Source organism: Anoplopoma fimbria, chromosome 9 (assembly GCF_027596085.1).
Source record: "Anoplopoma fimbria isolate UVic2021 breed Golden Eagle Sablefish chromosome 9, Afim_UVic_2022, whole genome shotgun sequence".
Lineage (NCBI taxonomy): Eukaryota > Metazoa > Chordata > Actinopteri > Perciformes > Anoplopomatidae > Anoplopoma > Anoplopoma fimbria.
In genome coordinates, this window is record NC_072457.1 from 26,961,043 (window position 1) to 26,978,291 (window position 17,249).

General features: G+C 40.1%; 1 protein-coding gene across 1 annotated transcript; it reads right to left on the bottom strand.

Moving 5' to 3' along the window:
* Positions 1-947: 947 nt before the first annotated feature.
* On the bottom strand, positions 948-16,937 carry cc2d1a (coiled-coil and C2 domain containing 1A). The gene is made up of 27 exons (XM_054605229.1): positions 16,866-16,937; positions 16,217-16,340; positions 15,978-16,084; positions 15,247-15,492; positions 14,731-15,046; positions 13,354-13,463; positions 13,177-13,249; positions 12,307-12,405; positions 12,078-12,205; positions 11,344-11,416; positions 11,123-11,256; positions 10,631-10,718; positions 10,445-10,521; positions 10,183-10,278; positions 9,435-9,548; positions 9,122-9,180; positions 8,254-8,370; positions 7,316-7,389; positions 7,170-7,228; positions 6,923-7,074; positions 6,709-6,799; positions 6,475-6,630; positions 4,999-5,130; positions 4,774-4,900; positions 4,587-4,663; positions 4,447-4,494; positions 948-4,357 (listed from the first exon to the last, which is right to left on the bottom strand). Exons 1-27 carry the CDS (start codon positions 16,920-16,922, stop codon positions 4,325-4,327), a joined length of 2,967 nt encoding a protein of 988 aa, XP_054461204.1. The 5' UTR covers positions 16,923-16,937; the 3' UTR covers positions 948-4,324.
* Between the last annotated feature and the right edge of the window lie 312 nt (positions 16,938-17,249).

Consider the following 17,249-nt stretch of genomic DNA (forward strand, 5'->3'; position numbering starts at 1 on the left):
GGGGAGTTTCACATTCAAACACATTATTAGCATAAAGACCAAAAGCCCCAAAGCTTCCCCCCCAAAAAACAGAAGGCATTGTCTGGAAGAAGATGCCTCTATTTTGTCTTTCATTTTGTTTTGCACAACCAGCTCTGCTCCCAGCAGACCACATGACACATGACAATAAAAACACTGTGCAATAATAGTTAAAATAGTTTTTTTCTGTCTGTAAATATTATATTTCAGTTATTGTGTTTTTCTACTGTTTTTATTGCTTATTTATAATACTTGTTTTTTTAATTTTTATCTTGTCTTTCTTTACTATGTCTCTTGTGTGCACTTTAACTCTATGCTGCTGTAAGCCTGCAAATTTCCCCGCTGCGGGACTAATAAAGGATTATCTTATCTTATCTTATCTTTTCTACCAATTTTGGTGACATTGCCTTAATTCTCCAACAAACCTAATTTCCCACAAAACTAACCTAATATTTGGGATTAAATAGTTTGATTATTACAAAACCAACCTACATTTTGCCAAAACCACTAAGAAGAAAAGTGTTGAAGTGGAAACCCTTTGTCACAAACTGGGCCTGCATATCTGATGGTGAAAATACAAAAATGACAAAAGAAAAGTGAAAGTGAATATTTTACACTGAATATGCAGTTACAGTCTAATCAAAAAGGAGTTCCAGTAGTATTCATCTGTGTTTTCTCCTGGATCGTCATACTAACAACATATTTTTACACACTATTTGGGTGGTATGCTTAAAAAAAAAAAAGTTGTGCAAACACCAATCACAGAAGTTGATCCATGATATCTAACTATGTTTAACAGAATTCACTGTAGCAGAATATATTCTCTTACAATTACTAAATTATTGGGAGTCCTGGAGGCTTGAGCTAATAAAAACGGTTTAAAAAGGTCATGATTTTTTGGTTCAATGAAGACACAAACCCAGTGCTGCTTCATCATTTTTATTAATTCCAACAACGACCTCATACAGAAGCTAATAAAGCCTTTACAATCAGGCCTTCATACATTCCCCGTTTGAGCTGCACAAATCATCAGGACTTACACTCAAAAATAGAGACGGAGCATATAATGCTGTATATTTACTGTATACAAATATTACATTTATATTGATTGCCCTTAAATGACTTAACGGAAGAAAAGCATTTTCCCGCCCCAGATGAATACATTGATGGCAGAAAATCAGGACAGAAATTTTAAAAATAATGACAAACAATCCAGCAAATTTCTCCCTTTTAAATGGAGTGCAGCAAGAGGACAGATCAAACAGAGAAGAAAGACGAATAAACTTAAAAAAAGGAAAAAATGAGAAGGAGTGTGTAGGTGTATGTGTGTGTGTGTGTGTGTGTGTGTGTGTGTGTGTGTGTGTGTGTGTGTGTGTGTGTGTGTGTGTGTGTGTGTGGTGTCTTGTGAATGCGAGAAAGGAGTGTGAGTCACCAGCATGACAAACTTTAACAATATGTCCCTCTCCCTGGGTCCTGACCGTCCAACTACCACACTGAATGCTGATGAGTTTGTTGGCATGACAACAGGACAGCATCAAAGGCCATGAGGTTACTCGAGCAGTGGGGTGATGTGGCAGCAGTGTGTGTGTCTGAGGTTAAAGGTTTTGGAGTTAAATAAAGTGGGATGCTGCTCAGTTGCAGTTTCTGTGAGTGTGTTTAACGGCGTTAAACCATGCGAGTTCTATCAGATCTACGTGGTCATTTTCTTTACTTGACTTTGTAAATCAGAAAAGAACACATTTTCTCTTAAAAAAGGACCTAACCATCGGTTTTGCATGTTTTAGACCCATTCAAAGCACATATAGTGTGCATCAAAGCTAGTCCTTCCAGAAACAAAACTGTTGCTGTGTTTAATAAATGTTTAATCATTTTTTGCATATCAGAAACATCTGGATGAATAATCAATTTAATAATCAATTTGCTTGAGTCATTTTTCAAGGTCTACACATTCCATTTATCCAGCTAAAGTCTGAGAATGTGTTGCTCTTCTTTGTCTTAACTGATAGTACACTGATCACTATATCTCTGGGTTCTGTAATGTGGTTTCAGTCAGCCATTTGTTTCCATTAATTCCTGTAAAGTATGAAAACCAAATCAGTAGACTAGTTATGTTATCTTAATCTTCAAAGTTCATGGGAGTTTTAAAAGAAAATTAAACTGCAAAACTTAAAAATTCAACATGATGCACAAACAATGTGTAAGTGTTTGTCTGAATCTGTTTGTGTAAAGGTTTTTGCCAAATGTTTAGCAAGCAAATTTAAATAGTCTGCTCACTGTTTCCAATCCTGCACTGCAATTTATGGAAACCAACGGCTGCCTGGAACAACAGGGAAAACTCAGCAAAAGCGAAACTGTGCTGCTTACATTTGAAAATGTTACGTGTCCAAGACTTGTAGTTAAGGAGTTAAAGTTGCAAACTCACACTGGTAAAGTAATCTAAGATGTACTCCATATTAAACTAAAGGTTATCAAGTCACTATAAGCAGCCATCTGTCCTTTTAAATGAATACCAGTTGATCAAAAGCACCATAACGTACCCCTTACAAATAGTCAGAAGATATCTTCTCCTGATAGATTTAAAAAAAAAAAAAAAAAATGTGTGGGGGAAGGGATGTTACATAAAAATCAACACAGACTATGGAGGGCCTTATCAGGTCAACTTTAACCAGGATTATTTGCTAATGGGGCGAGGCAGTGGGTGGATTAGGACAAACACATGATTCTCTGCTGTGTCACATGACTAAAAAACTATTAGCGGAGTTAACAGTCATCATCCACAGTGAAGAGTCAAATAAAAAAAACATACAGCACGGCTCATATTAAAGTCGCTACTGCTACTTTCTGGCTGCATTAAATCAAAGAGGATCACCAGAATCTGCTGTTGACTGCTGTCAGGTTAGCAAGTTGTCAAACACACAGAGGAAACATCTGTCCAGAGAACTAAACAGAACAGAGAATACATGCTGTTGTTCATCCAGATGTGTTGTGGCAATAAGACTAATTTTAAAGGCGTCTGCATTTTGTCACACATCTTATGACATCTTACAGGATTGGTCTGAATTTTGTACCATTGACTTCACTGTCACAGTAAATGTAAAGTAGAGAGGAATGACAAAACGGCTATGACAGTGATGTCTATGGTGCAACAGAAATAGAAATGAGCAATTACGCAGCCTTACTGGCACATGTTGGGTTGTCCTCCTGTGGGCAGACTGTTCAGCGCCCACTGTGCTGCCACTGGAGAGCTCAGCGGGACAGATTCTGGTTTTGTCAACTGCGTATGCCAAATGTGTGCAAAATAGCAGCACGCTGACACAGCAGCTGATAATTATTATACAATCGACACTATAATGGGTTTAATATTGTTTAAGAGTTTGAAGGAAATCCAAATGGAGCCGCCTATTACTCATGACTCTGAATAATCTTTGAATATACGCAAAAGGAATTAGTGTGAAGAAAGTGAAGATGAACAACAAAGAAGAAACAGCTGATGAAGAAGAAGAAGAAGAAGTGATCCTTTTGCAGAGCTAAGCTTCTACCACATTCATGGCACGCTGCTAACACCCCCTCTCCCCAGCCCCAAAGGCGACTCTACGTCTGATCTAGGCGTCTCCTTGGTGACACAAACACTAATCCCTCATTATGGGATGTAGGCTGCGGCGCCCCGGAGCCCCGTTTTTTTTTTTTATTCCCATATCACACCACTCCAAACGGAGCAGATTACTGTAATCTGGGAACACTGGAGCAGACAGATTAGATTAAGCTCATTACACACATAAAATATGGGAAAAGGAGTTAAAAACGCCTCACTCTATTGGTTAAACACACGTCAGAGCACGCACACATATTTGTTTTGGTCATCTACGGGCACCATCTGACTCTCTGAGCTGGTGCCAAATGTAAAACGAATAAATGGTAAAGATGGGAATAGAAAATGAACAGGGCATAGGTAAAGTATGTTAAGCTTCAAAAGCTGCTCTCTCTAGTGTTTAAGTGCAAATAAACCTGCTCCTTCTTTGTATAACACATTGTAATGCTTACTTAAATTTTTCTGTGTCCCTTTGTAGTTACTGATTTCCTTTTAATTACTTTCCCAGGGGGGTAACCACAAAGTGACACACGTTTTACAATCAATTGACAGAATCATCCGGTTGGTTCATGCAGTTGTCATGGATATGAGCAGCATAGAATCATGCTAAAGGTGCTTAAAGTCCCCAATGTAGTGTTTGTACATGAGAGTGTGTATGAGAGAGAGTGTCATGATATAACAGTCCTCCAGCCAAGTCTCCATTCCCTTACTCTCCTCTCATCCCATGCGTTTCCTTTTCAGCGCTTCCAGCTGAAGCGGGGAGAGAAGGAGTTCATAACATTGTACATAATTTACACACACATGATGATAAAACATTTGTTTATATTGGCAACCCTCACCTCGGTCTCTACCATCTTCATCCTGCCAAGTGCATCCTTGGCAGCGTCCTTTAATAAGACAATGAAAACTTTACACAATAAGGGGTAAATCAAAAACACACACACACACACACAAGTGCACTCTGTTAAACCGTACTCACCCTGTTGCCTTGGCTGGAGTGTTTTTTCACTGAGTCAGCATACCCTTGGACGGAGTGCCGCAGCACATTTTCATACTCTACACATGAAGGAAGAGTGAAGGAAGATGTAGGTGTTTGAGAGGTTGAGACATATAATCACACGTGGTAGTAAAGTAAATAACTTGTTTGTGTTCTGTGTGTGAGTTACCCGTCAGTAGAGAAGAGGAGGCTCGCTCCAGCTGAGCTTTCTGCCACTGCAGCCTGTATGTGACCTCTTTGTGTTGGTGGAGGAGGTCAGATGGGGGATCCCGTCGCACCTTTCGATAGTCCGCGATCTGAGAGACGGGCGTTATGATTAACGAGACTTTTATAATAGAGAAGTGGATGTTGTGGATGGTTCTGAGACCACACATACATGAACACACACAAATACCTTTCTCTCCAGTCGCTCCCTGTCATAGTTGAGGAGGCTGAAGCTGTGGAGTTTGTACTGTGGAGGAGAGCTGTTGGGATGACCGCTCCGGCTGCTCGCCTCATGTTTGGGTTTAGACCGAGGAGATGGAGCCTGATTCAAAGAAACAAACACTCACACTGAGACTTTACTGAGCTGACACTATCAATGTATTTGATGCCAATGGTGTCAGCTTCTGTTACTCCTGCAGCAGGATGACATCATATTAAATCAGCAAGCAGCAGCTCACATCCTGACTGTAGGCACGGTTAGGCTTGAGACAAGCTAGTGTGTCGTACAAACAGGTCTAAAGTGTGTTAAAAGCTGTTCAAAACAGCACCACTTGAAAGTGAGGAGAAATGCCTCCGCCTTTTCTTTTTTAAGATATATATTTCATTCAAGTTTTGCAGCAGCTACAGGGCATTACAAACATCAAAACACACACAAAAAAATCTTGATCCTAAATAAGAGAAAGTGAGCCCTGAGCGGGTCATATGCACAAAACTCCACATATTAAATAAACCTTCCATCATACAATGTTATACAGACCCACTACTAATAATGATCAACATGTAAAACATATAGGTAGAGAAACAGAGACTAGATTGGATTGGATGATGTGTAAAAATAATTAGGTGAGTAAATAGATAAAACATAATAGCTTGTACGGTGTTGACAGCGTAGAGTCAGAGGCAGTACCATGACTCAGTGCCTGTTTGCACTTCATACTACCGTCCCTGACCCGTATGAAGCCTCAGCGTTGAAGAATGATATAAACGTTTGGCATTTTGCAACAAATTTATCATTTGATCCTCTCAACGAGTATCTAACTTTCTCAAGCTGTAGAGATGAAGGGAGGCTGTGCAGAACTTCCATTCAAGGAGAATTCTGCAAGATGAATTAATTATTGCAAGATTTAATGTACTACTGTTATGCCAATAGTTGTAGTAAGTCTCCTGAGATAAACGTCTGATGGCGACAAGTTGTGTCCCATTGATGTGGATATGATGGAAATGTGGCATTTTATTTTCAATGTATTCATTTGAGGAACATTATAGTTTCCTCATCAGTCCACACAGATCAGATTTTTTGACACATAATTTGCATAAGTCTGTTTCCAAACAGATAAAGATTGTTACATACAGATAATACAGGCGTCTAGCTGAAGCTAATTTGCAGCCCTGGCAAAGCTTTGTTTTTATCTAGGTAGTTGTGTGTAGAATGAAAAAGACAACTCGAGAAAGAAGTTAAATCCTTCAAACTTGGCTCAGTTGGCTCAGTTTTTCGCACATAAACACAACATGGTTCATATACGACCCGTAAAACTGGAGCCTTTGTGAGGAGTTTTTCCTGTGTCCTCTGGAGGAATCCCATTCAGACACAGAGACAACGATTTGCCTCAGTTTCCTTCCACAGTCCACACACATACAGGTCAGGTGAAATTAATACTTTACTCACTCGTTCCTTTTGTCTCTCTGGAGGAGAAAGGGAGGACACCGGATCGAGAACCAGCCACTTCTCCGTCACCGGCTGGAGATCAGCTCCTGTTAAAGGCTCTCTGATCTTCACCTTCACCTCCAACTTGCCACCTGTAGCTTTTCGTCCGTCCATCACCTACAAAACACAATGTTAGATAGAGCTGGTGTGTACATGTGCGTATGTATTTGTGTTTACTTTGCTATCAACACCCACCTCTATTATTTCTCTAACGTCGCACTGGTTTTCTAAGGCATCTAGCTTCAGCTGAGCAGTGCCCACAACTTTGTCTGTCTTAAACAGGCCTCTGTGAATACAAAGAGAAAAACACAGCTGACAAAAACATAACAGACATGACATTTACAGCATAAATCATGAGGAGAAACAGGGAAGCTTCTGCCTATATTGCCCCAAAGCATCTGTTTTTTACCCCTTGTGGACGATTTCAAACTTGATGCCTTTGGACTGGACGACTCGTTTGAAGCCTCGGTGGGCGCGGTTGATATTGAGTTTGAAATTCTCTTTAAACTCCGGGTTGTTGGTGCTCTTTACCGTGCCTGTTTTATCCCTCTGAGCCTCCTCCTACACGCAGATACATGAATGCATTAAAACACATCCTGATAAAAACAGAGTGAAACAACCATAATCTACTCACTGAGTGAGAGAGATATTCTTACCGCACTAGGAAAAGGAAACTCAAACTTCACACTGGCATCCAGGTCGTTAGCTGAGACACCTGAAGACAGAGAGGTAGGTGTAGTTGAACATACGTTTAACACAATACTGCCTGGTTATTTAAAAGACGCAGAATGGCCATCACTACCTGAGGGACACGGTAGGTTGATGCCTTTGATGATGTACAGTATCAGGTCATTTGGTGAAAGGCTGGTGTGGATCCTAAATAACAGAAACCAGGGTCATGACCATTTAGAAACAGCATCTTGAGTGACAGACAACAAGCAGTCAGCATCCCTGAATGCCAAACAATCCCGACTGTTGATGAGTCTGTTAATGAGTCACCGCCACAGTCACCTAGCTGTTAGCTCTGTATGATACTGGAGCAGAGCCAGAGTGAGTCACAGTGAGTCAATCTGACTCATCTACCACTCTAGTCAGGGAAAGTCAAAAAAAAGAAATAAGTCTTTTCAAAACCAAACATCTGATGCATGTTGTGAGAATCTTTATAATCAAATATACATTCAGGTCAGTTTTAAAGCTACAACTAAAATAATATTAATTAATAAAAAATGTATTTGAATAACAAATTATTCAGGGATGGTAACGCCAGAAAGGATTGCTGAAATTTTTTTAAAATGATACCCTTTGGATGGAAATCCTAGGGGTAAAAAAAACCTTAACTGGGATGCAACGATTATGCAACCAGAGTTTATCTTTACATTCAAGTAAAGAGAAACAGGATTTCTGGGGGTGAACACAAATAAATGAACTTCACTTGTGCCGGTTTTGAATTACCAGAGAGACACACTTTATGTTATTATCCACTTTTATCCTCTGGAAACCGTAAACATCTGTACAAAATTCAATGTCAATCCATCTAAATGTTTGTCAAGATATTTCAGTCTGGACCAAAACTGGACTATCTGACCGAGTTGCAACCTCTAAAGTCATTACCATGGCTGAAATGTGTTAAATTAAACTCTCTGTCCTTGTGGAACAAAAGACATTCAAAGAAAATACCTTATAACTTAATCTTATTATATCATTATCATTCATTATCCATTATCTATGTTTGTTACTGACTTGACGGTGTTGAGGGTCCGCTCCTCCGTGCGGCACTTGGGGACTGGCTGGCCCTTTGCGTGGGCGTTCTTCAGTATGTTGATGCTCTTCATAGAGTCCTCGACCAGCTTCTCGAACCTGGTGAGAAACAGGGATGGTCCTTACACACAACTGATCATATCTCACATGAAGTCTTACAGTATGGACTGGGGCTTGAACTGTCACAGGTCTATTAATAAAGATAAAACCAATACGTGCGTTCCTGCATTTTTCACATAAGAAATAAAGGAGCTTGATAGGTGGAAATTTACTCTCCTTTTTCTAGGCAATGAAAATGTTTTTTTAAGCAAAACTGAAAAATGAAGAAGCAAGGAGAGTCTTTAGGAATACATGATGGTGATGGTTAAATGTATGTGAAAACCTGTGAAAACAATCTGTGAGGAGAAGGTGCAAAATATTCAGTGTGACATGAAAGTTACACTGTATGCACTATGGTGATGAGAAAAACGTGCAAATCACAGTCTGTGTTGCCACAGTGAACACACACTCCACAACTGTGATGATTTGCTCGGTTGAATAGATAAAGTTGTATATCAGTAAATATACGAAAATGTTCAGCTTTGAATGTGATTAAAAATGTTTTGTTTTGGGCATCTGACTGTTGGTCAGAGTTAGCAATTTGAAGACACCGGGCTCTAGCAAAGAAAGATGGTGTTTGTGATTGTATGTGTAACCATGTAAAATGAATAATCAATCATCTGATCTCAAAGTCGTGATGTCTTTGGTAGCGGCCTGTGATTCGTGATGCGAAAAATCCCGAAAACCTTAATTAATATCAACCAAAATTAATATATTCTAATATTAAAATATACAACGGAGTGTCTCTTACTTCAGAGCCTCAGCCACGTTGCCCAAGAGTGTGAGCTGTTGAGAGTATCCCAAACATTTCTGTGGACATACAGAACAAAGAAAGGCATGGGTATGAGAACAGACAATAGCCAAAGACAATATGATACACAGCTATTGTGATTTGCCTATTTAAAAAGCTGCACAACTAGAAAAGTGATGAACAATCTTTTCAGGCCATTACCATGACTACATTATAATAACAACATCAGTATACACAGACATACAGCAAGGTTCAGGAGATGCCCTTTCTTATGCATTGTACATTAAAGGAGAAGGTAGAGGTTTGCCCTGACCTCGTGCTGCTTCCGCAAAAGATCCATGAGGCGATGGTACTCCTCACTGGAGCGAGGGGAGGTGCGGGAGCGAGACAGGGAGTAGTCTTCCTCACTGACTGGAGCACTGGGAATCTGTCAGGAAGGAGACAATTACAAATGTGTAGAAAAACTCAAAAAATCTGTCCACTAGAAATTGGAAAAAATGTTTCCAAGCCTATGTGATATTCTGGAGACAGAAAAGAAGACAAACTAACAGAGGCACAAAGTTCATATTCTTGGTAATTACACTGTGGGGCTGAATCACAGTGAAGAACATGGGTTATTTGAAACAAAGAAGTTAAAATAAAAGTCCGGCAAAATGAAAGAAAGTCATATGGGAGAAGAGGCAACTAGATGAAATATGAATAGAGGAACGGCTCTGAAAATATGCAGATAAACTCACACACTCTGGCACATACACACACGCACACATACAGGTACACACAGAAGGTGAGACCGTGATGAACACAAGGGTGTTTTCACCGCAAGCTTCCTACCATCTTCTATTTCTGTCCCATTTTGTGTCTCACACTTTTGGTTGCTCCTGTGACAACATGTCACACACACACACACACACACACACACACACACACACACACACACACACACACACACACACACACACACACACACACACACACACACACACACACACACACACAACACACACACACACACACACACACACACACACACACACACACACACACACGAATATATTTATGACCTTGGAGACATCAACGGGTAGGCCAGACTTGGCAGCAGTGACCATGGGGTCCAGTCCCTTGGCATGTCTGAGGTGCTGCGCTGCTCCAGTCATGTCCTACAAACACATCACACAGCAGCAGATGCATCAGTCAAACCACAGCAACTCAACAGATGTTCAAGACAATTAAACAAAAGGCGGCTGTAATAAAGACATCAACCAAAATATAAAAGATGGCAAGGAATCTATCAGCAAAGAAAAGAAGAAAAAAAACAAAACTTACCTTCATCTGTTTGGAGTGCAGCGCTGCACGCATAAAAGCCTGTCGCCTTAGCAACAGGAAATCCAATTGCTGCTGGGCTGCAAGGATAATTAAGAGAAAAATAAGTGAAACTCTCCCTTATGTAACACTCAAAGTCCTTGTATGGTTGCAGGCAGGCAGGCCAAACACAGAATGCTCTGAATGCACCTTTAGCTCCCAGTTTTGGAGCTGAGGAGCCTCCAGGGGCCTGAGGAGCTGGAGACTTTGCTTTCTGGGCAGGTGGAAGAACTGCAGGCTGCAGAGTAAGACAATGTGAAGGTAAATGTGATCATCACGCAAATGCAATGAAACAAATACAAATGTCTAGGTACAGTATTGCTATCTTCAAGTTCAACAGCTAAAGATACCTGTGGGCTTGATTTACCATTTTTAACAACTTCAACAGCTATGTCTTAACTCAATGAAGTGAGTTACTGTTATAATACTTTCCCGTGAGTTACTGTGAAGCATTATTTTGATGTAGGAGTCAGGGAGTGTAGCAGAGACAACAGTAAGAATAATAACCTAGCACAGAATCTGGCATGGCAAACAATAAAACGTTGCAAGCCTTGCTTAAAAAGCCACCAATCAGATTTCTTGGCTGCACAATAACAACTTGACCATTTGGTGGTGCCTTTATTTGTTTATTTCTTTTTTTACCTTGGCAGCCTCTCTTTGTCCATCCTCTTCATCATCTTCTGCGTCTGCGTCCTGATTAGCTATTTTCATAGCCGTTTCCAGGACCCCCATGAAGTTCTGCTGAACCCCCTCTGAGCCCTGAAGTGGAGGACAGCCTACAAGAGCAACACACACACATGACTTACTGTCACTATTAAGTGCAGCAGAGGAACAGCTGAAACACACCGGGAGGAAAAAGTTACCTGGCGGCACAGGTAGATCGGACAGGGTGATAGGTCGTCCGGCTTTGTGGGCTCTGATGGCATCCTGGTATTGCTTTTAAGAACAGAGGAGATGATTGAGGATTCTGTTATTAAGGAGAATTACACCCTTGGATACTCTTATATTTTATATCCTGGTATCGTTACTCTGTCATAGTCGATAAATTCCTCGATTGTTATTAAATATGTTCTTGCTTTTTAAAGACTTACAAATTTCATTTTGAAGTATAGCATCAGCATTGTCAATCAGAAAAAATATAGTTAATCTTCAAGAAAACAACCTCCTTGATTTTCCATTCCCACCTAAAATATAAAGTGGCTTTCCTGCATATAAATACAATACTGACTACTTCAAAATGAAAGGTTTCCTATTTTTCCCACAATGCCTTTCAACAATCTTCAGAGAACAAGACAGACTTTATTGCAGGTTATTCTGGTAGGTAAAATGAGCAACAGTAGTGGTTACAGTAAAAGCAACAGAGGGTATTTCCAGTCAAAATAAAGTGAGTCACACACCAGTTATTCAGGGAAAAGAGAAAAACAGAGCCAAGAACTCAATATGCATCACAAATGGCTGTATCTTTGAGAATATATCTAAAGCTGTATTAGATGAGGTTTCTGCCGTAAATATGCATTTTTTTTTGAGAAATGAATTATTTGGCTTTGAAAAATAGCTACAACACTATTGAATAAGTGTATTAGGTCATGGTTTGTACCTTGACAATGCGCTGGTGCATGCGAGCTTTACGATCATCTCCTTTGCTCTTGGCTCCCTCTGCTGCTGACTTGTAGATGTCCATCCTTTGCTGCAGGGCTTCTGCCAAGCTGCTGGGAGCAGGCAGATCTGTGCAGGACACAGGGACACACACACACATACACTTTATTCTTCAAATTCATCGTGGAATATTCTTATCATCTAATGGATCAGGTCTACTGGAGTCTTACCGGCAGCGACCACCTGGGTGGGTGCTGGTGCAGTCGGGGCAGCAGGTTTAGAGGAAGACTGAGGAGGAGGAGGTGCGTAGTGTTCTGCTACTACGTCTCCTGCAAACGATCAGACATCAGTGGAGGGGTGGAGATAGGGTTATTATTATTATTACCATAATCTTTACTTAATCAGGTTAGCAAAAGCAGGCTATACACAAGCACATGCAAACAGTGTAATCAACAATCACAGACACCTCTCAATAGGTCCAAAATTAAAGTAATTATATTTATAAGATGCAAAGACCTTCAAAGTATTTGCTCATGGGGGTAAATAGTGTGTAGTTTTCTTCTTGTTGTTGGTAAGGACTAGCCAACTTTCTCATATAGTATACAGTGTTGAGTATTTCTTCCTGTTGTTTTAATGTATAATTAAATTCACAGAAATTCACAAGACTGAACAAGCTCAATTTCAGTATCATTATGTTTGGGTGGCAGCAATATGCAGAACAGAACTTCGGGTTCTGGAGAATACAACATATTTAGTCTCAACAGTAATCTACAGATGGCTTAAGATGAAGTAAAAGAGCCATGTGCATACAAATGGCTATCATAACCCTGTGTTCTATAAGACAAAAATGCAAAAGCCCTGTTTGAGCATGATCTTTAAATTTTAGAAAAAAAGAAAAAGTTACTAGTTTAGTATCTGCAGTGATCAACAGTATCAAAACCTTGGAAAGGTCAATAAATAGTGGAAAGTGCAATAATGCAGTGAAACCACTCTTGGGAGCTTCATTCTCGATGACAGAATCAGAGTTATGGAGTTCGAGTTATTGAAACTAAAGTAAAACACTTTACAGTAGAGTATTTCCTTAAAGTGGCTACACTGACCAGGAGGAGGAGGTAGGGAGCTCAGGTCTACTGGTTCGTCTCTGTCCAGGGCCTCCAACAGTGTGTCCAGCTTCTGCATAAAGGAAGGTCAACTCCATTACGATTGACTTTTTCTATTTACAAGTACACAAACAAATAGATTTGTTCATGTGATAACACTGACGTCGGTTCTGTTACCTTGGCAGTGAGGTAGTGCTGTTTCGCCTGGTCAATGTCAGAATTCTGTTTGGCGTGTATGGCAGCAATCTTGTACTCCCTCTGTCTGGACAACACTGCCTGTTTCAGCTCTGAATGGAGGGACAAAGACAAAATGTGATGGAGAGAACAAAATAGAAAACAAAACAAAAAGACTTGTTGGTTTAAAATGTTATGTGGACCACAGTGACATTTAGCCGGGACATTTGTGAGCTAAACTGTCTGTGAGCAGTTACCAAAGAGGAATAGTGTTTATGTAGTGGTTGTTTTTGATTATTATTGTTATCAAATAGCATATATATAAACATTTAGTTAATTAATAAGTTTGATTATATATTCTAAAATACATATCCCCTTGGTATAAGTACCAAAGCCAAAACAAATAATGAATATTGATATCTGATCAACAGTTAATGAGAAAAAGTATGCAACTCTTAAATGGCAGACAGTAAACATATATACTACATTTACTTTGAGAAGACAAAGTGTGAAGCACAAGTTTTTTTTAGTAGAAATAAAGATATCAAAAGGAGCAGTTTGTTGGATTTGGCAACATATAGCGGTGAGCTTACAGATTGCAAACAACTGAAACTTTTCCTGTATGCCAAGTAGGGATGGGTACCAAAACCTGAAATCAAACGGGCACCGTTGCTAAATTATCAAAGAATGGAGAATTGATACGTTTTGACGTTATTGGATATTTTACTGGTACTTTTTAACATTTTGGTTTTCTTTATCAACATGCGGACCCTGTGACGGTGCTGAGCCAATGAACAGCAGAGCAGAAAGGCCAGGATGGAGACACTGAAGTGAACCAGGTGAAGGGAAGACAACTATGACAACAATGCTTGTTACTGTAAGTGCAATAAAACCTTTGCTACTAAAAAGCCATTACTTTATCAATATAAACATGATCGACTCTCTCTGCATTCTCTCATCCACCGCCTGTGTTCTTCATTTTCTAGACATACAGACATTTTAGATTTGTTTCCATTGAGTTATTCATTTCTTGTGGTAAACATTACTGTTGCTGCTCTAAGAACATTTTGTTATATGTAAAATATGGATAAATTATAATCCTGTTCTCAATTTATGTATTTTTTAAATAATAGATTAAATGCTTAATAAACCTTTAAGTTTGAGATTAAGATTGTACTGTCTCGCCAAAGTCAGAATAGTTGAAAAATAAGATGACTAATAATCATTGAATCACTTTGAGTCGATGAATTTAAAGGGTAATTAAAGAGGACCAATATCACCACATCTTTACTCTTATACATCCAGTACACAGTACAGAGAAAAAGTGGCAATGTGGAGAAACCTCCCCAGCGTACTCTGTATGTTATCATGTGTGTTTACCTGAGTGCTGTGTGTTAGGGTGGCCGGGGGTGAGGGGAGAGATGGCGGGTGTTTCCGGTGTTAAGGCGGCAGCAGGCTTTTGGGGCACGGTGAGATGGAGTGGCTTCATATTAGGAGCTGGCGGCGCAGCCTCCCTTAGAGGTTTCTGGTTTGTGGGAGGAGAGGGCATCAGCGTGGGCGCTGGCAGCTCTCGCTCCTTGATTGATCCAGACTCGTCTGTGACGTTGGGCTTTCCACCGATAGCAACTGGAGGCGGAATCTCCTCCTCGTTGACTGGTTTCCCTTTCCTGGCAGATGTCAACATGGACTGCAGTGTCTAGTGTTGAATAAGAAAAAAATCATAAACATATGATTATATCATTAAAATAAAGAAGAGTTGCAATGTTTTAAAATATTAAGTCTTATATTCATTTATAAAAAGGGCCTATTTAAGCATGTGTTTGAATGAAGGTTAAGTATGTGGATCAACTTGTTCTGAGGTTGTGTAGGATGTTTCCTCTTCCTTCTCCAGTTTACCTTAAATCCACGGTCATATCTTCGAACTTTGCTAGTCTCCCCGGCAGCCTTAGCATTGGAAATGGCCGTCTTATACATTTCAACGCGCTCCAGAAGGAGAGACTCCAACCCAGTTGCACCACTGGGAGCAGTGGGAGGAGCGGAGTGGGATGTGACGCTCACTTTGGGAGCAGTAGGCGTGATGGCAGGAGGGGTGGGAGCGGGAGTTTGTTCCTCATCATCCCCTAAAACCTCATTCAGTTCTGCCTGTGTACGGAGAAACAGAAATGAATGCAGCAAAAAAAAATCCAGATATTTAAAACAATTCAGCAGCTCAGTTTCACCATTATATTATTAGTGGAATTAAAGGGATTAAGAATGCAGCTAACAATGTGTTTTGATAAGTAAATCTGCTTAATTAAATCATTTAGTCTGTGAACTGACAAAAAGAGGTGAAATATGCCCATAACAATTTGTTACAGACCCCAAGATGTTGTCTTCAAAGTGCTTTTTTTGTCCCAAACCCCAAAATATCAAGTTTAAGATTACATGTCATAAGAAAAAACCAGCAAATTTGGCACATCAGAAAAGCTGGGACTAGTGATTGGTTGCCATTTTTGCTTTAAAAAAAATAACTGACACAATTAAATCATTATCAAAAAGTAGTTCCAAATAAATTTTCTGACAATTTATCAATTAATCCACTAATTGTTTCAGCTTTGAAAGGGACAAAAACAGTGTGAAAGTGTTACCAGCAGATCTTCATCATCATCCAGATCGTCATCCCCTATTTCTTCATCATCAAGGTCTTTCATACAAAGAGCTGCCATTCGCTCTATGTCGGCCATGGGGACAGGAGCTGTAGATACACAAATGCATCACAAGCAGCACTAAATAATAGTTAAAACACTGACATGTGAATAAAAACAGAAAACTGTACTTTACGCTGATGGATGTCTATAAATAAGACATAGGAAAGACTCTTTCTCACCTTTCTTCCCTTGTGATCTCCCTCCACCTCCTCCCACCAGACTCAGAAGCTCTGCCTCCAGCTCTTCATCATTCCCCTCATCATCCATCCCTCCATCCGGGGACAGGTCAAGCAGCAGCCCCATCTGGGACACAGCGAGGCAGACAGAAGTAAAACACAAACAGGGACAGAGGTGGTGAATCACAGCTGTTGGTTACATAACAGCAGACACCCTTCACACATGTCACTATCAGACATGACGGGGGTCAAGAAGTACTACCCTGAGCCTTCCTCGTAGCACTTATTGCACTCGTATTAGTTGTTGCACTCACTGTATTTGTATCAGTTCGCTGCACTTATTGAATTTGTATTTGTTTACTGCACTTATCCTATTCGTAGTAGTTTGTAGCACTTACTATATTCGGATTAGTCTGTTGCAATTATTGTTTTCGTAGTAATTTGCCTCTGCACTGTACTTTTGCTCTGGTTTATGCTTTAAGATGCTTGTTTAAGAAAGGAGATGCACTTATGACTTCTGGTGACTAGTAGTTCTCTTGAATACCTATGTTGAATACACTTCCTGTAAGTCGCTTTGGATAAAAGCGTCTGCTAAATGACTGTAATGTAATGTAATGTAATGTAATGTAATGTAATGTAATGTAATGGTTACCTGTTTGGCTCGGGCTGCCCCATGACCCCGGGGAGGGGGGTTACGACTGCGGCTCATCGACCTTTAAACACTAAAAGTTAAAGAGAGATTCAATTAGTTGAGGCAGTGGGAAAAAACCATTATAAATGTGCTGAACATGTCCACATTTCCTTAATGTTGGCTAACACAACAAACAACTCGTGTCCACGTAGACACTGAACGCAGGGCCAGATATTTACCTCGTCAGATATTTAGAGCGTCCCTGATATCTAGGTGGAGACCTGCTCACAGACAACGGGAGAAAAGACACAACGTACACCAGCAGGCGTTTAAAGTTGAGCTGTCAAAACCAGAGCGGTAAACTGTGGAATTCACTTCCTGCATTGCGTCTCCGGTGGCAACGCG

What these genes read in the sequence shown, in the direction of transcription:
- cc2d1a (XM_054605229.1), bottom strand. Translation starts at nt 16,922, where the DNA reads ATGAGCCGCAGTCGTAACCCCCCTCCCCGGGGTCATGGGGCAGCCCGA. An exon ending in GACAAAGAGAGGCTGCCAAG is followed by an intron (nt 10,719 to 11,122) that starts GTAAAAAAAGAA and finishes CTTACTCTGCAG; the next exon opens with CCTGCAGTTCTTCCACCTGC. An exon ending in CAGAGAGACAAAAGGAACGA is followed by an intron (nt 5,131 to 6,474) that starts GTGAGTAAAGTA and finishes TCTTTGAATCAG; the next exon opens with GCTCCATCTCCTCGGTCTAA.